The 25,324-nt window shown below is 30.8% G+C and overlaps 1 protein-coding gene across 1 annotated transcript; it reads left to right on the top strand.

Annotated features, from left to right (window-relative positions):
* Positions 1-23,194: 23,194 nt before the first annotated feature.
* N0V89_010965 (uncharacterized protein) lies at positions 23,195-24,489 on the top strand (the record flags this gene model as incomplete). Its single annotated transcript, XM_056219704.1, has 2 exons — positions 23,195-23,202; positions 23,469-24,489. The coding sequence occupies 2 exons, from the start codon at positions 23,195-23,197 to the stop codon at positions 24,487-24,489; spliced, it is 1,029 nt and encodes a 342-aa protein (XP_056066831.1).
* Positions 24,490-25,324: the final 835 nt, after the last annotated feature.

The raw sequence follows: 25,324 nt of genomic DNA on the forward strand, positions 1-25,324 counted from the left end.
ACTAGCTAACCCTAAAAAGTATATAGATAAAGAGGGCTACTAAGTTACTTAAGGGGGTATAGTTATACACTAAGTAACTAAAAAGTAATACTAGGTATATAGTAAGTCTATACACTAGACTTAGAATTACTATAGGAAAATTAAGATTATTAGGCTAGACGTATACTAGATATATAAATAGGTAGTGGCTTAATAAGGGAAAATATAAAACCTAACTTAGTAACTTAGAATAGAGGATAGCTATATATAAATAGAGTTTTAGTAATACTATACTATAGATTACTCCTATTACTAGGACTAGAGGATCCTAGTATAAAAGAACTAAGAAGATAGAGAATATTATTAGCTATTTAAGGATAAGTGCCTAGACTAAGGCTATTATATATATAGGTTTAATATTTAGGTAAGGGATTATAGACCCTTATTATAGAATATATACTTTATAGATAGATACCCTATCTATTAGAGGTAAAAGTATCTAATAGGAAATTAGCTATAAGGACTAGAATAGTATAATAATACTCTATAATATAAGTGCGTAGATATATACCTAATAAAAAAAGATATAGACTACGTAGGAACCTAAGAATAGATAGACTATAGAAGGTAAGAATATCTAGGGTACCTTAGTAAAAAAGAATCTATAGTAATAGATCTATTAGAATTAAACTATAAATTTATACTATACTAAGAATATATAATAATAGGCTATAAGCACTATAGAGAAAAGGATAAAAAATCTAAATATAGCTAAATACTATCTATAGAAAGGTACTAGAGAAGAGTATTAGTAAAGTGCCCTTATAATACCTTAGAAGCTAGGTTAAAAGATAGATATCTATAAAGAAAGGAAAAAGTATTCTATCCCTTTAGAATAAGGTTAAAATAACCTAGGATAGATTATTCTCTCTATAAATAGTGCTACTACGAGGGTATATATAATAAAATATAAGAATAGTTAAAAAACTAAAATACTACTAGATATAGAGCTAAGCTAGTAAGGGTATTCTAAAGGCTTATAGGGTAGAAGCTAAAGATACTATAAAACTATAAATAATAAAGTAGATTATAATTAGAGGATTCTAAGTAAAAGCTCTAATAGACCCTAGTATAATAGAATATCTAATATTACTAGAAATAGTAGAAAAATATAATCTACTATATAGAAATAAAGAGGTACTAGTCTAGCTAGAAATAGTAGATAGTACACTCTTCTAAGAATATAGTAGAGGCTAGCTATACCTAGAAATAATACTACTACCTATTAGAATTAAGAAATTTAAGAGCTAATATAGCTTTACTATAATAGATTTAGGAAGCTTAGAAGCGATTATAGAATATAATTAGCTAGTTATATATAACCCTAATATAGACTAGGTAAAATAAACTATAAGGAGTTAAGGTATAACCTTAAAAATTATAGGTACCTAATATACTAAGTAGGTGTAACCTATAACCCTAAAAGCTTAGAATAAGTAGGTGTTAGGATCTAGACCTAAGTAAGGGTTAGGACCTTATTTTATATTATAATAATACTTACTATTAGCTTACCTAAGTAGAGTATAAGTTTCGACTATACTACTAGGCGCTAAAGAGATATTATATAAGTAATAGTTAATAAGTAATAGTTAACTATTAGATACGTAACTAATAGTTAATAAGTAATAGTTAATAAGTAATAGTTAACTACTACCTAAGCTACGTATATAGGAGCGTAAGTATAAAGACCTTATACTTATATTTAACCTAAGTTTTAATCTATTATTTAGATTTACTTAGGCCTTCCTTATTAACTTATTATACTTTATAAGATACTTCTATATTAATAAGACCCCTTTCTCCTTCCCTTAGTAAGTCTTACCTAAGAACTAACCTTAACCTATTTAGGATTAGCTACTCTTCCTAGACTTAATAGTAGGTTAAAAGACGGACTAAGGGAATCTTAGCTATCTAGATAGTAAAGATTCTAGAGGAAAACCTAGAATAAGCTAGAATTATCTAGGTATAACGCTTAGATCTCTAAGAAAAAAAGATAATAATTCTACTAGAATATAAGGATTATGTAGAACTCTTTAAAGAAATTAAGAGAGAAGAGCTCCCTAACTACTAAGAGTAGAATTATAAGATACTACTAGAAGAAGGTATAAAACTATAACTAGAATAGCTAAGACTAATATCTATAGATTAGAAATAGGAACTAAGGGAATACTTAAGGAAAAACCTAGTAAGAGGTTATATCTAAGATAGTTAGAGTCCTATAGCGTTCTCTATTCTATAGGTACCTAAGAAAAATAGTAAGCTATAACTCTATATAGACTATAGATAGCTAAATAATACTACTATTAAGAACTAGTACCCTCTACTACTAATAATAGAGCTAATAGATAGGCTCTATAGAACTAAGTAGTTTACTAAATTTAATATATATAATAGTTATTATTATATATAAATAGCTAAAGGCTATAAGTAAAAGACTATATTTAGAACCTAGTTTAGTCTCTATAAATATATAGTTATACCTTTTAGGCTAATAAATATACCTATAATATTTTAAGTAGTAGTAAATAGAGTACTATATAAATACTTAGATATATTCTATATAGCCTATCTTAATAATATACTTATCTATTCTAGTAGGACACTAGAAAAATATATAGAATATATAAAAAGGTACTTAAGAAAATAAAGGAGTATAAGTTACTTCTATACTTAGATAAATATAAGTTTTATATTATAAAAATAGAGTATCTAGAATTTATTATCTTAATAGAAGGAGTATCTATAGACCCTAAAAAGATAGCTACTATATAGAAATAGCTAGTTCCTAAGTTAGTAAAGGATATCTAGTTCTTTTTAGAGTTTACTAACTTCTATTAAAAGTTTATTTAGGATTATTCTAAAATAATAGTACTACTAATAGATGTTATAAAGAAAAAAATAATAAAATTATCTAGCTAATATTTAGTAGACCCTAGAAGTATTTAAAATATTAAAGGAAATATTTCTTATAGTACTTCTACTCTAGATATTTAACCTAAAGAAACCTATAAGGGTAGAAATAGACATATCTAACTATATAATAGGAGTAATTCTCTTATAGCTAAATAAAGAAAAAAATAGAGACTAGTGTTCTACTATTTATAAAAGTTCTTAGGGGTAGAACTTAATTATAATATTTATAATAAAGAACTACTAAGAGTAGTAGATACTTTTAAATAATAAGAAGCTTAACTTATAGGAGTATATTTTAAGACTAAGGTATAGATAGACTACTAAAACCTTACTAGCTTTATATTAACTAAGAAGCTTAATTAATAATAGGTATAATAGGTAGAGTTTCTAGTAAACTTTAATTTTACTATATACTATTAACCTAGAACGCTTAATAGTGTAGTAGACGCCTTAAGTAGGAGATTAGATCTAATAGAGGATAAGGCTAACCTCTATAATACTATATTATAAGCGTGTAAGAATAGAACGTTAGAATATAACTAACTAAAGATTAAAATTTAAGTAGCCTTATTCTAATATATAGGACCTAAAATATATAATATCTAAGACTACTCCTAACTCTCTAAGGAGTAAAGAGAGGAGTATAATCTATTCTAGAATAGCTTTAATAAAACCTAGAGAGATTATAAATAAAGGATACTAGTAAAAGACTAATATATACCTATTTTAATTAGGAAGCTATATAAGTCTAGAGAATAGGAATACCCTAATATTAAAGAAATAATATATTATATTATAAATAAATACGCTATCCTAAAACTTAAGTAAAAGGTTATAAAGGAAATAAGTAACTATTTAGTATATTATAAGAATAAGCCTAAGAGATATAAGCCTTATAGACTTCTATAACTACTACTATTAGTAGAAAGGCTATAGTAAAGTATAATAATAGACTTTATAGTAAAACTCCTAAGATTACTATAACTAGGAATAAAATATATATATAATACTATTATAGTTATAATAGATTAACTTATAAAAGCTACTAAGTTTAGACTAATAGAAGAGTCTATATTAGTAAAAGAACTAGTATATAAGGTAGATAATATACTATTTATAGAGTATAGCCTACCTAAAGAATTTATTATAGATTAGGATAAGCTTTTTATATCTAAATACTAGGATACGTTTACTATAGTATTAGGAATATATAGGAAACTCTTAATAAGCTTCTATCTATAAATAGATAGATAAATAGAATAAATAAATTAGATACTAGAATAGTATTTATAATTCTACGTTAATAAATAATAGGATAATTAGGTAGAACTCTTACCTATAGCGTAATTAGCGTATAATAGCTCTAGGTTAGGTATAATAGGGTACTCCCTATACTATACTAACTATAGATATAAACTAGTTATTTATTAGAATCTAAGAGATATAGAAAGTCTTTTTATAGGAGCTTATAATAAAGCTTAGAAATTAAAGGAACTTTATAAAATCCTATATAAAAGGATTATGTAAAAGGCCCTTTTAGTATCTAAGAATATAAATAAGTAAAGGATTAAGAGACTAACCTTTAAGAAGAATATTAAAGTTTTCCTATTATAAAAAAATCTAAAGACTAAATAGTAAAGTAAAAAACTAGATTACCTATAGATAGGTAGGCCCCTTTAAAGTATAAGAAGTTAACGAACTAGTTATAAATAAATTACTTCTACCTATAGGTACTAAAGTATATAACACCTTCTATAAAAACCTTTTAGAACTAGCACCGCCGGATACTCTAATTAAGACCTAGCTAGAACTAGAAAATAATAAGTATAAAGTTAAGGATATTAAGGACCTAAGAATAATTAAAGGTTAGTAGAAATACCTAGTTAAATAGAAGGGATGGCTAGAATAGTATAATATATAGGAGCTAATAAGAAACCTTATAAACTATAAGAAATTACTAGAGGACTTTTACTAAGGAAGGGGACTAGGTTGGGAAAAGTAGTAGTAAAAGCTAAAAAATTAAAAGAAGGGTTAGCCTATAGTAAGGTAGAATTAGTAAATAAAGGTAAAAGTAGTAATAGTATATAAGTGCTACTAGAAGCCCTACCCTCTACTAAGCCCTTCTCTTATAACTAATCTATTATATTAGTAACCTAAAAGTTATAATAAGTAAAGGAATATTCCTTTACCTTAACCTTAGCTAACTCTAGTTTAAGGTAGATAGTTTTAGTATATACCTAAAAAAGAGCTAGCTACTTCTACTTTTTCTTTTTATAAACTAAGGTCTAGTTATCCTTAGGAACCTATAACCTATAATTAGTATAAGCTAAGATATAACTAGTACATTAACCTAAGGTTATATTTATAAAATAATAGAGTTTTAACTTCTAGTAATACTTATAACTAAGTAATATCTTAAGGCTTTAGAATTTAACTTTTAGTATATAAGTATAATATTTCTAAATAGATAAGTAGGGGGCTTTAGATATATTTAGGATAGAAAGGAAAATCTAGATTAGGGTATAACCTAAGTAGATAAAAGGGCTAGTGCACCTTTATATATCTAATAGGCACTAATAGGCTAGTTACGCTATAGAAAGCTAGACTAGGGTATTAGAATAATACTCCTAAGGAGGGGGATAATATTATAATTATAGTAAGACTAAGTAAGGTAAGTAGGAAGAATTATACTTAAGATATTAGTATTAAAGGTAAGCTAGATTAAGCCCTATAGGCTAGCTAAATAGGTAGCTTATATTATCTATTATATAATAAGGTCTAGTATAAGTAAGAGACCCTAGGGACCTTAAAGACCCTAGGGACCTTAAAGACCCTAGGGACCTTAGAAGGCCCTAGGACCTTAGAGTCTAAGTAGAATTTTCTAGATAATAAAGAATAGTATATAGTCTAAAGAGACTTTAGTATCTTTTCTATTCTTTATAGTTAAACTTCTATAGTTAAAATTAAAGTATATCTTCTATATAAGATCCCTTAGCCTTTTTATATAATTATTACCTTACCTCTTATAGTAAGGTTAGAATATTCTCTTACCTCCTTTATTACTTATTTACTTTTATCTACTAAATACCTATAAGGTCTAACCGAGGTTAGGTACGTAAAAACCCCTTATAATATAGAACTTATTACCATTATTAACCGCGTATATATAATTAATATTAAGTTTATTATAGCGCCTATAAATAGGCTATATGCCTAAGCACTTTTTAAAATAAGCACGAAGGACTAGTTAACCTATTATTAATCTAGGCGTATATACCTTAATCTTTTTCTTATAATAGGGTTTATAAGCTAACTTAGATTATAGACGTCTTAATTCGTTAATAGGGGGTAATAGAGAATATATATAGATACGAGGAAGTAGTGGCTACTAATTATAATCTAATTAGGGGTCTATCTATAGTAAAATAGTTATTAATTAAGAATAATTATGTTGGCATAGAGTGGGTAGAAGGGTAGGAGCGGTTAGGTGCTAATACGGCCTAGGGGTTATTCGTGGCTATAATAAAACTATAATACACTTCTAAGTATATTATATTATAGGATTTTTTACTATTTCGTTCACGTATATTGTTACGGCTGCTACGCCGCAACAGAATTATGGGACTTACGTTAATGACAGCAGCGACTAATTAGATTATGTGGGAGAAGAATACAATTATGGGTTAGATACTAAGCACAATATAGGTACATAAGGGAGTTACGTGATTGGATCTGTAGATCTATAGAACAGAGCTATAGAGCCTAGATCTATAGGATCTGTGGGCAGAGCCTATAGAGCCACTATTAGATAGTAGTATATAGAGATAATAGATTACCACTAGGTAAGCCTTTATTATTAATCTATAATACGGTTCTCTACATCTAGTTTCCTTATAAAAAATTACTATTAAGTCTTTAGCAACACATTCTTATAGTAGTAATTAATTAATGTTTACATAATACGTAATCTATACTACCCTACACGCTACTCATCTCTTATAAGAACCCCGACAGGGCCACAGCTAGTGACAGAGTCCTAGAGGCCCCGTTACACATATGCTTTAAATCTAAAGATAATAATTCTATTTAGCTATAATATAGTATCTATCTTCTATAGAGTAGCGGCTCGTTCTTATTATTATAATACTCTAGAGGCTTTAGATATTACTTCTAAGCTAATTAGAATACTTATTCTAATTTACTATACTCCCTAACTTTTAAGCTTTATTATATCCTTTATATATACATTTTAAACATAAGGCTATTACTAACTTTTTACTTTAAGAAAATAATAATATCTTATCTATATATCTATAATTATGTCTATTTTACGAAGTAAGTGCCCTTATTAGCCTAGACTATTAATATATTAACTATTCGAGAGGTTCTTACTAATAAGTAGAGAATATATATATCTTAGAGCTTTTAGAAAAATACTCTTTACACTATTAGGCTTTCTACTAAAGGATAACTAATAGAAATAAATATATAAATTATATTTAGGTAATTATGTTTAGGGCATATATACCTTATAAATTATAGAAAGCGTATGAGATTCCTATGTATATCTAACGCCTAGTAGTATAGAAAAGGTATTATTTACTATAATATAAAGTTAGAGATTATTTTCTTAATTGGCAACTATCTAAGTTTTAAAATATATAACTTTACGTATAGATATATATTTTTCTAGTATACTATTTATTATATAAAGTACTAAGAATATAGCTAAAAGAGTAAATAAGGAGATTCCTATAGTTATAAAGATTTATTTTAATTAACCTAACCTTTAGTGGGCTTAGCTAATTTACTAACTAAGCCCTAGGTTTATACGGCGTATACGAGAAGTCCTCCTAAAAATAATTAAGTAGGTTTCTAAAGTAAAAGGAAATATATCTAAAGGACACTTCTAGTAAACGCGCTTAGAATACTACTAGCTAGTTTAGCTCTATTTTCCTATCTAATTATATTACATAACGACGTTTATAGATATATTCTAGGTAGGGAAGAGCCTATTAGAAGCTACTACGCCTAGCTATAAGCTCTATAACTTCGTGTCTATAGTCTAGGTATTCTACTACTACTTATACTACGCTTTTTTACCTTTTAGCTACCTCTAACGCACTAGATACGGGATAGTTCTTACTATAATATAGCGTTACCTCCTATCCTCCTAACTTACTTAGTAGTAATTAAGCTAATAAAAGAGCTACTATACTCCCTAGTCTAATAGCACTATATAGCTACCCTTAACTTAATAGTGGCCTACTAGATTCTATAGTAGTAACCACTTATTTAGGCTTATATATATCTATATATCTTATCCTATATTACCTATGTTAGGGTTAATTCGTCCCCCTAAGGTGCCTATTCCATAGCTTAAAAAATAGCTACGTAACGTAAGTTATTCTAGTACTATACGATATTATATTATACTAAGGGCTTTATGTATATACCTTAAGTGCTGTAAGTGTAAGATAAAATATAATAGGAGATAACTAAGGTGCTCTAACTATTAGGATAGGGAGTAACTATATACCTATAAACTAAGTTATAGAAACTATCTAAAAATATTAGCACTTTTATAAATTAAAGGCCTAGCCACTACTAAACGCCTATAGGGCTACTAAATAAAATTAAGATATAGTTACTTTCCTAAAAGACCTTAGCGTCTCCGTTACTAAAGATAGATAATAAGAAATATACGATTTTTTATAATAGGTAGAGAAAATAATCTCTTATAAACTAGTCTCTTCCTATAGTTTTTACTTATACGTTATAGTTTATAGACGATATTTCTAATACCCCTTTCTTAATAGACCTATATAGAGTACCTAATCCTAAGGTTATAGAAAAAAAAGCTAGTATTTCTACTAAAACTAGCTCTAATAGTAGTATGGATATTATAGATATAGATCTACTCTATAATAATAAGGTATAAGTAACTAGATATATAGAGAAGAGTGTTAGGATCCAGGATCTAATAGGCAGCAGGACGGCCTATTATGTAGCGGAGCCTCTAGACGAGCACGTGTTAACTATGGGCAATACCTATTTAGGAATTAGGGCACTTTAGGAAGTCACGTAACTACTCTCTAGAGAGCGCTCTCTAGAGAGCACTCTCTAGTGAGCGCTCGCTAGTAAGCAGCTGCATATAATTAAGTATATAGGAATAGAAGAATTACCGTTAATTCTTATATTTAACCTAAGTTTTAATCTATTATTTAGATTTACTTAGGCCTCCCTTATTAACTTATTACACTTTGCAAGATACTTCTATATTAATAAGAACCCCTTCTTCCTCCCCTTAGTAAGTCTTGCCCAAGAACTAACCCTAACCTATTTAGGACTAGCTACCCTTTCTGGATTTAACAAAGAGCTCTAAGCTTAAATAGATATATTATTTATAAATCTAGGTAGAATATCTAGAAAGTAAATTACCTAGGTCTAAAGGTCTCTATAGGCCTTCTAGGGATAACTTTAAGGCGGCTTTATAGCGTATAAAGGCTTTATAGATACGCTAAGAGCTCTAGGGGTAAGACTTTAATATACTCTTATCTACTAGTATATTATCCTTCTATTTAGATAATAACACTATTAATATAGATAATATTATGGATTTATATAAACTACCCCTAATAGAGACCGCCTAGAGGCTTATAGATAGCTATATAAATACTATTTAAAATTTATTCCTAATTCTTCTAAGATCCTCCTTTATAGATAACTTCTAAGTGTATTATAAGTTTATAAGATAGGGCTTTCCTCTTACTATACTAGATAAGTGGCTTTTAATAGTTAATCTTATATTCGCTATTAGCGCGAAGTATTTATATTTAACTAAAGTAGACTAGTAAGTAGATAATCGTAATTACCTCGTCTACTAGTCGTGCACGTATATCTTAGGGCTATATAGCTCTCTGGCCTCTACCCCTAATCTTATATAACTATAGTTTATAGGTCTTCTTACCTTATATCTTCTAATTATTAGGCGTATAAATAGGTAACTTAGCCTTTATAGTCTACTTCCTTACTAACTATATACTATAGGGCCTAGATTATTATTAGTATAGCACTTTACTATACCTAGGCGCTTAGACTATACCTTTAAAACTAAGATTATACCTTTAGCACAGCCTAAAAAGAAACGTTAATATATATATAGTAGGGCACTTACTATTTAGAAGGAATTCTTAGCGTTATTATTAGGAGGCTAAGCTTATTTATTAAGGACTACTACTTAGTGCCCCTCCTACTATTATTAATAATAGAGTAGTTAGCTAATCTAACTATAGTAGCTTAATCCTATAAAGGCTATAGAGTAACTAACCTTTAATAACCTTCTTTCTAGGCTAGCCTAGTAATCTTAGAGCCTTTAAACGCTATATTATATCTAAGAAATGTAGTATAGATTATCTTAATTACTTAAAGAGTAATGGTATAGTTATATTCTACTAAAGTAGTTACCTAATTCTAGAAGTAGGTATAATAAATAATATCTACGTTAAGTAATAAGCTTAAAGCTTAGTTAGCTTCGCTTCCCTATAGTATTAATTTTACTCGGCTAAATGCTAATACTAACTTTAAACGCGAATACCTAATTCTTAATATATAGTATATTAGGTGTAAAGTTCTTATTACACGTTCTTACCTATATAGACTTAATAGCCACATTACTAATTAGATAAAGGCTTTAGATAACTTTAATAAAAAGACGGTACTTATATATATTAAGATAGTAAAGGCTTTAATAAACCTTCTACCTAGTACTATAAATAGTATTATCCTATATTAGACTAGGCTATAGTAAACCTTAGTCTATAGCCTTATATAGGCCCTAATTATACTACTACTTAAGATATCTTATAGTATAGTTAACTTTTAAAAGAATAGTAAATAAGTCTTATTATCTATAAAGAAGCTTATCTACTAGTTAAGAGTAATAAAAGTAGGTAATCTAATAGTAGAGTGTACTTATATAATAGCTTTTAGAATACTATAAAAGTTAGTACTATAAATTAAAATTAATATATTTAATCTTTTAGACGAGGACACTACTTACTCTAAAGAGGATATAAGAACTAGCACTAAGATTTCTTTATTAATTAGTAAATATACTTAGGGCCACTTATTTTCTATTAGTATGGGCGAGCACTGCTTTAGATAAGGAATACCTATAAGTAGATACTATAATTTCTATACTAGCTATATATCTACGTCTACGTATCCCTTAACACTATCCTATAAATACATGCGTTCTAACCATATATTTAGTAGGGATCTAGGGTATTCTTATTCCCTATTTAAACCTTTTTTCTCCTCTCCTTATAATAAGGATAACCCTATTTAGTCTAAGAATATTTCCTCGAATATAGATATAGCCATACCTAATACTATAAATAAGAACTTACTATAGAGTAGTTAATTTTATTAAAGTGTAAAACTTCTAAACTTACTTCTATTACTCTTATTAGTACCTTATAGTCTTATCTACTACTCTTATTTACTTTCCTAGTCTAATTACTCTAACTAATTATAGTTTAGTATTAATAATTTACTTATAAACTAAATAGTAATATAGCACTTTAGTTAATCTAAGTACACGACTACTTAGAAGAATACTTACTAGATATATCTAGTGTTTTATAGTAGTGTATATACCCTATATACCTCTACTCTATTTATTATATACTTATACTAAGCTATAGCCTCTTACTAGAGGTAATAGGGTTCTCCTTATTAAAAATTATTATAAATAGATTATTGGCGATTAAATTATACTACTAATAGGCCTAGAAGTAGTGCCCTACTAGTGGTATATTACTCCTAGGCTACGTAGTAGAAGTGTAGAATATTAATATATATCTAGTCTAGTTATTATAGAAGCTACCCTAAATATTAGTGTTAAATCCAGAAAGGGTAGCTAGTCCTAAATAGGTTAGGGTTAGTTCTTAGGCAAGACTTACTAAGGGGAGGAAGAAGGGGTTCTTATTAATATAGAAGTATCTTGCGAAGTGTAATAAGTTAATAAGGGAGGCCTAAGTAAATCTAAATAATAGATTAAAACTTAGGTTAAACATAAGTATAAAGGTTTATCCTTATATTCCTATATAGGAATCTTACTTAGTTGCTTAGGAGCCCTAAATAACTAAGTAGGTTATATAATAGCTCTTAGCTACTTAGTTATTTAGGAACCCTAAGTAGCTAAGTAAGTTACGTAACTACTATCTAAGTAACTTAGCGTATCTTTATCTTATTATAATCTTAGTTATTATATCTTCTACCTTTATAAGTACCTAAACTTCCCTATTATTATCTAGTTTATAATATTATTCCTCCCCTTTTTATTCTTTGCCCTAAAGAATTATGCCTACTAACTATTATCCTATAAAGCGTTATCACAACCTTATTTTTACTATTAAAAACTACAGCATTATTATAGTGTTAAAATGCTTATTCTATTAGTTATATGCCTATGTTTGTAAGGTCTATATTAGTTTAGGGAAGTATAGTAAGTGTTAGAAGTAAGGTTTAAAGTATAATATTACTATTACTTAGAATAAGTTCTTGCAGTTAGTTACTAAGAAGAAGAAGTTAAAAGCATAATTAGATAAAGTATAAAAGGAGTAGAATACTACTTTTAAAGCTATATACGTAGCTTAAGTAAAAGAGGATTAGTTAAAGAAGTAGTTATTATAGAATAAGAAGTATACTAGTAAAGTTATTATAGTAGAGAGTGTAGTATTAGCTAAGTTAGATAAGGATTCTATTTAGCCTACTTAGCCTACTAGTCCTACGGAGCTTTATCCCTCTATCTAGTTAGTAATAGATAATCTTCCTTCTAACTTCTAGGAAAACATTCCTCCTATATCTAGTGGCTAGGTATGTTACTAAATTATTATTATAGAGTAGTTTTTATCCCCTCTAAAGTTACTTCTAGTTACTCTAGTGTAGTAGTAGTAGTTATAGATTCTTTTCCTTACTTATTTTAGAAGTAGCTAGTAGTTCTTTCTTAGCTTACCTTCTAGTTCCTATATATTCTCTAAGTGTGGGTAACCTTTCTACTTAACTAACTATTCCTATAGGAATTTATTATCCTAGAAGTCCTTTCTTCTAACTTTATAGTATTCTAGGAGTATTTTAACTTTAAATTTAGTTTCTTCCTCTAGTTAGTAATAGAAGGTAGTTTTAACTAGTGTCTTAGGGTCTACTAGTTCTAATAATAATATATAGAATATGGGGTATATCTTTATATTAGGCGGTAACTCTAGTTTATAGTTAACTAGTAATATTTATTTGGAAATGTAAAATGGTCCAACCTTAATATAATCTAGTTTCTTATGCTTTTTCTTTTAAGTTTAAAGGTTTTTTATAAGTAGATATGCTTTATCCCCCTTCTTTAGCTAAGGTGCTATTTTTCGTTTCTAATTTATATAGGAAATAGCTTGCTGTTAAGCTTTCTTAAGGTTTTCTTAGAGTTTATTATATATCTTTTCTATGTTATCTGCTATATCTATGGCTTCTTTTGCGTTAATATTCGTTGGTAGTTATTAGTTAAAGAGGTTTAGATATTTTCTATATATAGTATAATAAGGTGTTTGCCCTATTACTGTTAATACCTTATTATTATGTACTAATTGTACTATAGGTAATAGTAAAACCTAGTTATTTTTTTATTTATTATAGTATATTCGTAGATATATTTCTATAGTTTAGTTTATTCTTTCTGTTTTTCTATCCGTCTATAGATAATATGCTGTAGATAGTTTTTATTTTATTCTAATAAGTGCTGTAAATATTATCTAAAAGTTTAATGTAAAGAGCCTATCTTTATTACTAATAATTATCTTTAGAATGCTGTGGTGTCTAACCTACTTATCTTAAAAGAGGTAAGCTAGTTCTTTAGCTGTTATATTCTTTAGATATAGAATTAATTTAATATAGCTTGTAAATTAATATATAATTACTAAAATGCTATTATACGAGGTTTTCGTAGCTAGGTTAATTAAGTCTAGTATTCTTATAACAAAGTCTATAGTAATGTTTTTAAAAGGTGCCGTTAGTATCTTAATTAGTTATATTTCTCTATACTTAAGATATATACCATGTTTATTCCTTTAGCATTCTATATATTTTTAGATATAGCTAGTTATAGCTTCTTTTATTCCTCTAAATATATAATTTTGTTATATAAGTTCCATTGTTTTCGTAATGCCTAGATATCTATATATAGGGTTATTGTGGTATTGTTTAATAATCTTAGTTTGTAGTTATTTTAGTACTTCTTAGTTAATAACTAGGAGTTAGTTAAGTTCTGCTGTTAGTTTAAGAGATCTATTTTTATTTTTATAAAGAATTACTAAGTAGGTCTTAACCTTTTCTCCTACTAGATTACTTCGTCTACTAAGTGCGTCTGCTTATCTATTTTCTTTTCCTACTATATGGATAATTTTAAATTTATACTATCTAGTAGTCTATAACTATCTTTATTATTATAGTATTAGTTCTTTTATTGTTGTGAACCTTAGTAGGTTTTTATAATCTGTGTAGATTTCTAGCGTTAAATAGCTAAGAGCATAGATTCTCTAGTATTTTAAGGCTTTAATAATAGCGTAGAGTTCCTTATTATGTATATTATATTATGTTTCTATATTGTTAAACTTACATAAGTAGTAGGCTATTAGGTGCTATTTACTATTTTATTTCTATTTTGTGTATGCTCCTAGTGCAAGATCGCTTATATTAGTTTTAAATTATAATAGTTTATTGCTCCTAAAGTGAACAAGAACTAGTTCTATAATATATGCTATTTTAAGGAGTTAGAATGATATTCCACACTTATTTGTCTATTTAAAAGGCGTGTCCTTTCTAGTAAGGTTTATTAATAGTATTATAACTTTTACGTAATCTTTAATAAACTATTAATTAAATCCATAGAATTCTAAGAATTCTTAGATATTCTTTATAGTTTTTAGTATAGGCTAGTTCCTAATACTCTCTATTTTGCTTAGTGCCATCTTAATTCCTTTAGTAGTAATAATGTGTCTAAGGAATTTAAGTTATTTAATATTAAATTAGTATTTCTTAAGTTTAATTCTTAAGTATACTTTATCTAGGGCTTTTAGTACTGTCTATACGTGCTTAGTGTGGTTAGATTTATTTTTAGAAAAGATAAAAATATCGTCTATATATATAATAATAAATATGTCTAAATGTTTATAAAGTATATTATTAATAAGTGCCTAAAAGGTTACTAGTGCGTTAGTAAGTCTAAAAGGCATTACTAGGTACTTAAAGAGTCTATAGTATAATTAAAATGCTATCTTCTATTCTTTACCTTTCTTTATTCTAATTAGGTAGTATCCGTCTCTTAAGTCTATTATTATAAAGACTTTTACTCTCGAGAGTCTATCTCTAAGTTCTAAGATATTAGGTAATAGGTATCTATTCTTAATTATTATATTATTAATTACTTAGTAGTTAACGCATAGTCTATCTAATCTATCCTTCTTCTTAATAAATATAAAGGGACTTACTACTAGTAACTTTAATAGTCTAATATATTCTTTTGCTAAGTTTATCTTAATAAATTTATATTCCTTCTAGAGTTCTTCTCCTATCTTACTATATAGTAGTCTAAAGGGTGGCATCTTCCCTTCTTCTAGGTTAATTATATAATCCTAGGGTTAATATTCTAGTAGGTTTGCTTTTCCTTCCTTTTCTATAAATATATATATCTATGCTTTATACTCTCTTAGTATTTCTAAGGGTATACTTTCTTCCTTCTTCTTATACTTTATAACCTAGTAGTTCCTACTAGCGTCTACTAAGGGTAATTTCTATTTTTTAACTTTCTATTATAAGTCTATATTATTAATAACACTCTTATCCGCCATTAATCTCTATTATTGTATGGGCTTAGCTTATAATACACATTTACAGTATTTTAAGGATAGCATTCTTAAACCCTAATTAATATATAGGTTGTGCTTCCTTAACTAGGGTAATCCTAATATAATATTATATCTAGACCTATCTAGTATATTAAGTGTGATTGTCTCCCTATATCTATAGATCTAAAGTATAGTAGTAACTTTATAAGTAATATATAATGTATTTAGTATTTAACTTCTATTTATAATATAGATAGGATAAGCTTTATCCTTAAGTATTAGCTAGAGTCCTACTTACAGCGCTACTTCTTAGGACATAAAGTTTTCTAATACGCCCAAATCTAATAGTACCTTAATCTATGTTTTGTTAAGCTAAACTAGTAGCTTAATTAATACCTTACTATTAATGGTATTTAACTCTCTAATAGCGTCTTCTTACCTGTCTATAGGTCTTTAAGAGTTTCTTAGGCCTTAGGGGCTAGAGTCTAGTCTAAAAAAGAACTATTCTTAGGAGCTAGGTAGTCTATATTCCCCTTTTATTATTTCTTTTACTCCTGCCCTTCTCTTCTTCTGCTATAGTTATTCTTCTACTATAGTTTTATTTTAGAAGCTTTACCTTTCTATACTATACTTATTTCTATATAAATGTTAATAACTATCCTTAGTTGGTTAGGGTTCTTACTAAATCTATAGATATACTTATTATCCTAGTGTCTACTATAATTAATATTTAGGTAAGTTTACTATCTGTCTTAGGTGCATATTCTATTATAGAGTGTGCTAGTTACTACATTTTATACGTTATTTATGCTTAGAAAGTATAATCTTTCTTGCTTATCCTATAAATATTTATCGCATTTGTTAATTAGGCAGTTATACCATTCCTAGTAGCATTATTACTTATTTAGTAGTTATTTACCTCTATATAGCTCCTTAGCTCTATAGTAGGTTAGGCACTAGTCGTGTCTATATTTAATCTATTAGATGTTTAAGTGCCACGGGTTTTGGTAGTCTAGGTAGTACTTTTATAAATAATCTAGGTTCTTATTATAGAAGTTTTTACTAGGGTCTTATTATATATATCTATAATCTACCTATTGTCTATCTTCTTTTATAATAATTTCTAGTCAGCGTCTGTTATAAGCTTCTAGCGGTATAGAGAATAATAGTGAGATTATTATAGGTAATAATAATATATCTCTATTTTATAGTTAAATTAGTAGTTTATCTAAGTATTCCTATACGTTTACTCTATTAGTAAAGATTACTTCTTTACCTTTAAACTATAGGTAAGGTATTAGTGTCTATTTAACTTCCTTATCTACTATTTTAGATTATTCTTCTTCTGTGTCCTTATAAAGTTGTAAATTAGTTAATAACTCTAATCTAGATTTATTATTAAGTATAAGGTTATTAATAGCATTTATAATAGTCTATTCTTTGTCCTTAATTTCCTTTATTAGGATAGTAAGTATATTTAACTGCCTAATAACCTTATTCTTAGATCTATAGTTCCTAGTAATATAGCCTAGTTTACTATATATAAAACATATGTAAGTCTTAGTCCCCTAGTATTAGGTTCTATCTAAGATACGTATATTAGGCTTATAAAAGCCTAGTCCTTTTCCTTTTTCTTTACCTAAGTAGTTAAACTAGACATCTTCTATTAGCTAGTATTTATAGGAGTCTTGTAATGCGCATTAAGGTCCTTTTAGTGTTACTCTATAGACTATAGGTGCTAGTTATCTAAAACTAATATTTCTTAGGTTATATTAAAATTCCTATTATAGTATAAACTATTCTCTATTAATCCTAATTAATTTGTTATATAATTTATTAAGGGTTCTAATAATTCCTCTACTACATAGAAGTTCTTCTTATAGAGGTTTCTTAAGACCTTATTTATATATTATTATTAGTAACTTATTATCCTAGTTAAGTTATATAGCGTTTTTATAAAACTCCACTATATACTTAGCTGCTAATTATTATTATATTATAGTTTAAATATTTTGTGCTATAATAGGTACCTTATTAGCAATTCTAAATATCTATTTAAGGTATTTCTTAAAATTAGTATAGTCTTTAATAATATTAACCGTATCTACATAGTTATCTATATATTCCTTATCTTTATTATCGTGGTCTATTTCTAGATACTTAGTTATATAGGGTTAAATCTATTCTCTAGCATTACCTTATATATAAGTAGCTATAAAGATGACCTTTTATTTATCTTTAGGTTATTTATTAAGTTCGAAGAAGTAGAGGTCTAACTAAAAAAAGCTAGATATTAGTATACTTTCTATTACACTATAATATAAATTAGGTTTATATGCTTTACTCTTAGAGTTGCCTATTAGAGTAATAGTATTATCTAAAGCTATAGAAGAAGTAGGAGTCCTTATAGTTATATTAAGGGTGTTTAAGATGTTAAATCTAGGAAGGGTAGCTAATCCTAAATAGGTTAAGGTTAGTTCTTAGGCAAGACTTACTAAGGGGAGGAAGAAGGGGTTCTTATTAATATAGAAGTATCTTACGAAGTATAATAAGTTAATAAGGGAGGCCTAAGTAAATCTAAATAATAGATTAAAACTTAGGTTAAATATAAGTATAAAGGTTTATCCTTATATTTCTATATAGGAATCTTGCTTAGTTACTTAGGAGCCCTAAATAACTAAGTAGGTTACGTAATAGCTCTTAGCTACTTAGTTGTTTAGGAACCCTAAGTAGCTAAGTAAGTTACATAACTACTATCTAAGCGACTTAGCGTGTCTTTATCTTATTATAACCCTGGTTATTACATCTTCTGCCTTTATAAGCGCCTAAGCTTCCCCATTATTATCTAGTTCGTAATAATACCCTATTATTATTTATCCACTCTCGTCCACTAAATACCCATAAGGTCTAACCTAGGTTAGGTACGTAGAAACCCCTTATAATATAAGCCTTATAGACTTCTATAACTACTACTATTAGTAGAAAGGCTATAGTAAAGTATAATAATAGACTTTATAGTAAAGCTTCTAAAATTACTATAACTAGGAATAAAATATATATACGATACTATTATAGTTATAGTAGATTAACTTATAAAAGCTACTAAGTTTAGGCTAATAGAAGAGTCTATAATAGTAGAAGAACTAGTATATAAGGTAGATAATATATTATTTATAGAATATAGTCTACCTAAAGAATTTATTATAGACTATAATAAGCTCTTTATATTTAAATACTAGGATACGTTTACTATAGTATTAGAAATATATAGAAAACTCTTAATAAGCTTCTACTCCTAGATAAATAGATAAATAAAATATATAAATTAGATACTAGAATAGTATCTATAATTTTACGTAAATAAATAATAGAATAATTAGGTAGAACTCTTACCTATAGTATAATTAGTATATAATAGCTCTAGATTAGGTATAATAGGGTACTCCCCTATACTACGCTAACTATAGATATAAACTAATTAGTTATTAGAATCTAAGAGATATAGAAAGTCTTTCTATAGAAGCTTATAATAAAGCCTAGAGAATAAAGGAACTTTATAAAATTTTATATAAAAGAATTATATAAAAGGCCCTCTTAGTATCTAAAAATATAAATAAGTAAAGAATTAAGGAACTAACCTTTAAAAGGGGGGGGATAAAATTTTCTTATTATAAAAGAATCTAAAGTGTTACGGCTGCTACGCTATAATAGAATTATAGGACTTACGTTAAGGATAGTAGTAACTAATTAGATTATATAGGAGAAGAATATAATTATAGGTTAGATGCTAAGTATAATATAGGCACGTAAGGGAGTTACATAATTAGATCTGTAGATTTATAGAATAGAGCTATAGAGCCTAGATCTATAGAATCTATAGGCAGAGCCTATAGAGCCACTATTAGATAGTAGTATATAGAGATAACGGGTTACCACTAGGTAAGCCTTTATTATTAATCTATAATATAGTTCTCTACATCTAGTTTCCTTATAGAAGATTACTATTAAGTCTTTAGTAATATATTCTTATAGTAGTAATTAATTAACGTTTATATAACACGTAATCTATACTACTCTATACGCTACTTATCTCTTATAAGAACTCCGATAGGGCCACGGCTAGTAATAGAGTCCTAGAGGCCCCGTTATATAAAGACTAAATAGTAAAGTAAAAAACTAGATTACCTATAGGTAGGCCCCTTTAAAGTATAGGAAGTTAAAGAACTAGTTATAAATAAATTACTTCTACCTATAGGTACTAAAGTATATAATACCTTCTATAAAAACTTTCTAGAACTAGTACTACTAGGTGCTCTAGTTAAAACTTAGCTAGAATTAGAGAATAATAAGTATAAAATTAAGAATATTAAGAACCTAAGAATAGTTAAAGGTTAGTAGAGATACCTAGTTAAATAGAAAGGGTAGCTAGAATAGTATAATATATAGAAACTAGAAAAGAACCTTATAAACTATAAGAAATTACTAGGGGACTTCTAGAACTACTAGAAGGATAAATATTAAGACCTAGTAAGGGAAAATTAGATAAAAAACTAGAAAGGTTAAAGAAGAAAGAATTAGCCTATAATTAGTCTAGGTTAGTTAAGGGTAAAAATAGTAGTAGAGTAAATAAAGTATTAGTAATTTTACTTTTTAAGGTTTCCCCTTTAAAACTCTCTATTATATTAGCTATATAAGTATTATATATAGTAAAGGCTTACTTCTCTTTCTCTACCTAAGTAATTTTAAAATAAAAATAAGTAACCTTAGCCTCTATAGAAAGAAGTATAAGCTTTTTTTAATATTTTTTAGACTAAATACGCTTCTACTCTTTCTCTAGAACCTAGAGGCTACACTTTATATAGATAGTAATATATATAGTATACTCCCCTAATAAAGTATCTATAAAATACTTTAGAATCTTCTTCTTTATATAATACTTATACTTTACTAGTATCTCTAGGCTATATAAGCGTACCTTATTAGTATAAGTATAGTGCTATTTAGTTAATAATTATTTTAGTACCTTAGGTATAGTTAGGGAAGCTAGAAAAGAATTATAATATAATAAAAGTACTAAAGGAAGTGCCTACCTTTATACTCTATAACTATACTACTAGAGATTATAGAATAACTATAGAATATTAGAATAATAACCTTAAGGGGGGGGATAATATTATAATTTTATAGAATAATAATAGATAGATAAAGATAACTAATAAGGTAGAGCTAATAGGGCTAGGGGCTAATATATTATTAAATACTAAGGAACTAGGGAGGTTAAGTTAGTAAATATATAACTATAATCTTACTAAGATAATAGGACCCTAAAAGTAAGAAAACTTAATAGAAGTAAAAAATCTACTTCTAAGTTAGAGCTATACTCCTTAGAAGTAAAGATTAGCTAGGAATTATAAGAACTAAGAAGAATAGTATATAGTCTAAAATAGTTTCTAAGTATTTTCTATTCTTTATAGTTAAATTCTATAATTAAAATTAAAGTATATCTTCTATACTAAGATCTATTAGTCTTCTTATATAGTTATTACCTTACCTCCTAAAGTAAGATTAGAATATTCTCTTACCCCCCCTTATTACTTATTTACTCTTGTCTACTAAATACCTATAAGACTGGCCTAGGTTAGGTATATAGAAATCCCTTATAATAAAAGGGTAACTAGTAAGTTATAAAATAAATAAAACGCCGGCTATATTTATTTATAGTATCTAGATAGATATAGATAAATAAATTACTACTAAACTAATCTATAAGCTTATAGGCTATATATACCCTACTATTATATAACTATACTAGCCTTATATAGCGTATACTACTACTAGTTCGTAATAATAGTATAGCTAGAAATATACAGCTATATATACCTTTAATACTTTTATATATATTTATACATATTCGTGTACGTTCCCGCATGTTTAAGCTAGGTTAAGCTAGGTTAAGACGAAAACCTTTCGTGATGTCACTAACAAGGAAATAATTTTGGTACCAACGAGCTCGCGAATCATGCCACCACCAAGAGGTCGCGACTAAAGCATAGTCGGCCTGCGACTTCCTATCGTTTTTGAGAAAGACAATGGTCCAACCATCCGAATGATGTATTTGTCCAAGATTGGCAGCGTGACGTGCTCTTGATAAGCCGCTAGACTCTTCTTCCCGCTCTCGCAGCCGTAACAATTTCTTCATACATTGGCAACCGTTCCTCTCTATTACCTCTCAGTTCTTCGTGTAACACACCCGCTTCTACGCAGGTGTCGCTAGTTCCGCTATTCCTAAGAGTCTTCGCTCTCCTCCCCTCAAGCCTCCCCTTTATGGCAGCCTTGACACCCGAGCAACACATTACGGTCGAGAACACGGCGCTCGCTAACCACAAGAGAAAGTTGATCAAATCTAGCCACACGGCTCTTTTGACACGCCCTAAGTTCACGTCGTCGTACTACATCTCGAATGCTTTGCCGTTCAAATATATTTCGTAGAAGACACCAAAGAGCGCGAGCCAGAGCACGCATATAGTCGACTCCACGATGAAAATCAGGCGATAGGAACGCAACGTCAAAGCATCGATGACCAGCGTGATCATAGTGAGTGCGAACACAACCTGTGAATAGATGAAAGGCGGGCTAGTATGTCCATGCGCGAGTTCTATGGCGTAGGATATGCCGGAGCCGAGCGAAAAGACAAATTGGACGATGCGTATGCCGAGGCGGAAGAGGCTGTTGAGAGGCTTGTCAAGGCGGGCGTACACGGCGGTGCAGAACGTCGACTTTGGTGCGGCATTGTTTTGTGAAGTCTTGGTCGGGGTTGAGGATGTGGTACGGGTGGTGGAGATGGCTTGTTTGGAGACCATGGCGATTACGGAGTAGGTAATGGGAAGCAGTGAAGGTCGAAAGGATCCAAGAAAAGCCGTGCTTGCTGGAGACCTTTCGACTACATATATTTGCTTCCATGGTTCCAAATTGGATCGTTGACTAGCGTTTGCGTTGGTTAGTCGGGCCGCGCACACGAGGCACGCGAATACGCTTTTGCGCGCCCTGCTCCGAAGTAAACAAGCAAGCACTACGGTTTCGGGAACAGCGCGCTCGCTCCGTAGCAATTGGACGACAGGCTTCTAATACGCGCCACCGCTGCGTATCCGTACTCCTCGTATCCCATCGCCATTTCTCGTCACGTCCATGTCGGACGCCCTGCCAACACCTAGCGAGCCCGCCGACTCGCCGGATGGGAGCGACGGCGTTGCACGTCAGCTCTCCGCAGAAGATAGCCCTGCGAAGGGCGCCGGGGACAAGGCAATCAAGAGACGGGCGCATCGCAAGTCGCGATTCGGCTGCAGTGAGCAATGCCACGGTACAAAGCGGGTGTCTCTAGTGCTGCCGTTGTTGAAATCTTCAGGCTTTCCTCCCAAGTTTGAAGTTGTCAAAGACTGACGCCCAGCTAAGACACCTGCTTTTACACAATCTTCCAACTTGTAAGCCTGACACTGACTCTGACTCTCCGCATCGTAGAGAATTGCAAAGTACGGCGAATCAAGGTAACAGTGTTCTGCCCGAGTCGCGCCGCACGCTAACCATGCTGTAGTGCGATGAGCGGAAGCCGGAATGCACAAATTGTAGGAATCGACAAGTGCGCTGCGACTATCTGCCCTCGGTAGTGCCATCGTCGTCGACCAGGGCGGCGGCGGCGACAGCAGCAGCATCAAGTCCTACCCACCCACCAGCAGCGGCCGGTCTGTTCAGGACACTCAATGTCGACGATGTAGAGCTCATGTACCACTGGACCACCTCCACCAGCGCCACACTCTCCGCCCAAACCGTGGGCACCATCTTCTGGCGGACGCAGGTAACCGAGATCGCGCTTTCACACCATCATACTCTCCATCTCATCCTGGCCATCACAGCAACGCATCTGTCACGCTTTCGGCCGCAACGTCGAGATGACTATCTCGCTCTAGCTGATCACCACTATACGACTGCACTTCCCACAGTGACTGCCGAATTGTCCCATCTGCACCAAGATAACTGTGACGCTGTCCTCCTCTCCGTCCAGCTCATCTGCTTCATAACATGGGCACGAGGGCCTCAACCTGGAGAGTACCTTGCCTTTGGAGAGAATGGGCGCTCAGAGTGGCTTGTCATGTTCCGCGGCATCCGCACTACCTTCGAGTCCATGGGTTACGACAACTTCACGCGCTCTATGGCGCCCAACTTGCGCGCAAAAGGCAAAGCGCTTCCCAAAATTGCCGGCACACTGCCCTACGAAGAGCCACTTGCTGAGCTGCGCGATTACGTCCAGTATGCCAGCGAGCCCTCGCAGCTTTCTCACAACGTCTACGCGCACCAGGTGCTTCGCGAATGCTATTCGAACCGCTATGATGGCGTGGATGGCGAGTATCATGTCGTCTTTGCGTGGCTGTACCGCATGGAAGAGGAGTTCTTGGAGGCCCTGCAGAGACATGACCCTGTGCCGCTCGTCGTGTATGCACACTTCGCCTTGCTAATGAATGACATGGAAGGCTTCTGGTATATGAAAGGCTGGACGACGCACGTGCTCGCGGGCATTTGGGGTATCTTAAGGGACGAGGACAGAGTTCATATCCGGTGGCCGGTGTCAGTGGTTGGTTGGATTCCTCCGTAAGGCGGCTCTGCGACTTCTAGATTTGTGCTCTTGCGCTTGCTCTGCTCCCTTCTGTAAGAGGAAGGTTGGTCGTTCAAACAGCGACTTGTCACCTGTCGACGAAGGGATCCGCGTTGATTGACTTTGCTCGGCCCGGGAGCCAACTACGGTTATTGGATTCTCCATCTGTCCTTACATTTGTCCTTCCATCTGTCGTGCCTACGAAAAGCAATCGGCGACTGCAAGGCTGGAACATCCACACTCTGGTGTGCTGACTGGATATCGCTTCTTTTGTATCTGCTCTTGTTGTACAAGCGCGAGGTACTCAAGTAGGCTAAACTAGAAGCAGGTTGCTCGAGCGAACAACATTTAATGCTTGCCCTAACTGGCAATATGAACGATGTAGATGGTATGACATGATAGGGGTTTGCTGGATTTATACGAATTACGGGGTGCGAACCTTCGCGACTAGGGGTTTCACGACTAGCTCCGAGCCACCGCGTCACCACCAAACAACTCAGTGTCCTGTATGGATCTTGTCCAAGCCACGTGTATAGACGCTACATCCTGAAACAAGTGCTACGTGCAAGAAAGACTTGATACTGTTCACTACACTCGATCACGGTGGAGTGCACTGCATAGAAAATCTCCCGTTATTGCACAGATGCGAAGTGTTCCTTGAGACCTTGCGTTACGAGTGCGCCCAACAGTCCGCACCTTTTATCTTCATTGGTCCTGTAAAGAATTGGATCACACGGAACCACGGTTTGATGATTCTCATGTATACTTCTGTAGTACGGCTAGACTGATAGGGATACGGTAGAAAGGAGAGAATAGGCAAGGTGACATTCGGTGT

This window comes from Didymosphaeria variabile (assembly GCF_027946475.1).
Source record: "Didymosphaeria variabile strain IMI 356815 chromosome Unknown scaffold_8, whole genome shotgun sequence".
Classification (NCBI taxonomy): Eukaryota; Fungi; Ascomycota; class Dothideomycetes; order Pleosporales; family Didymosphaeriaceae; genus Didymosphaeria; species Didymosphaeria variabile.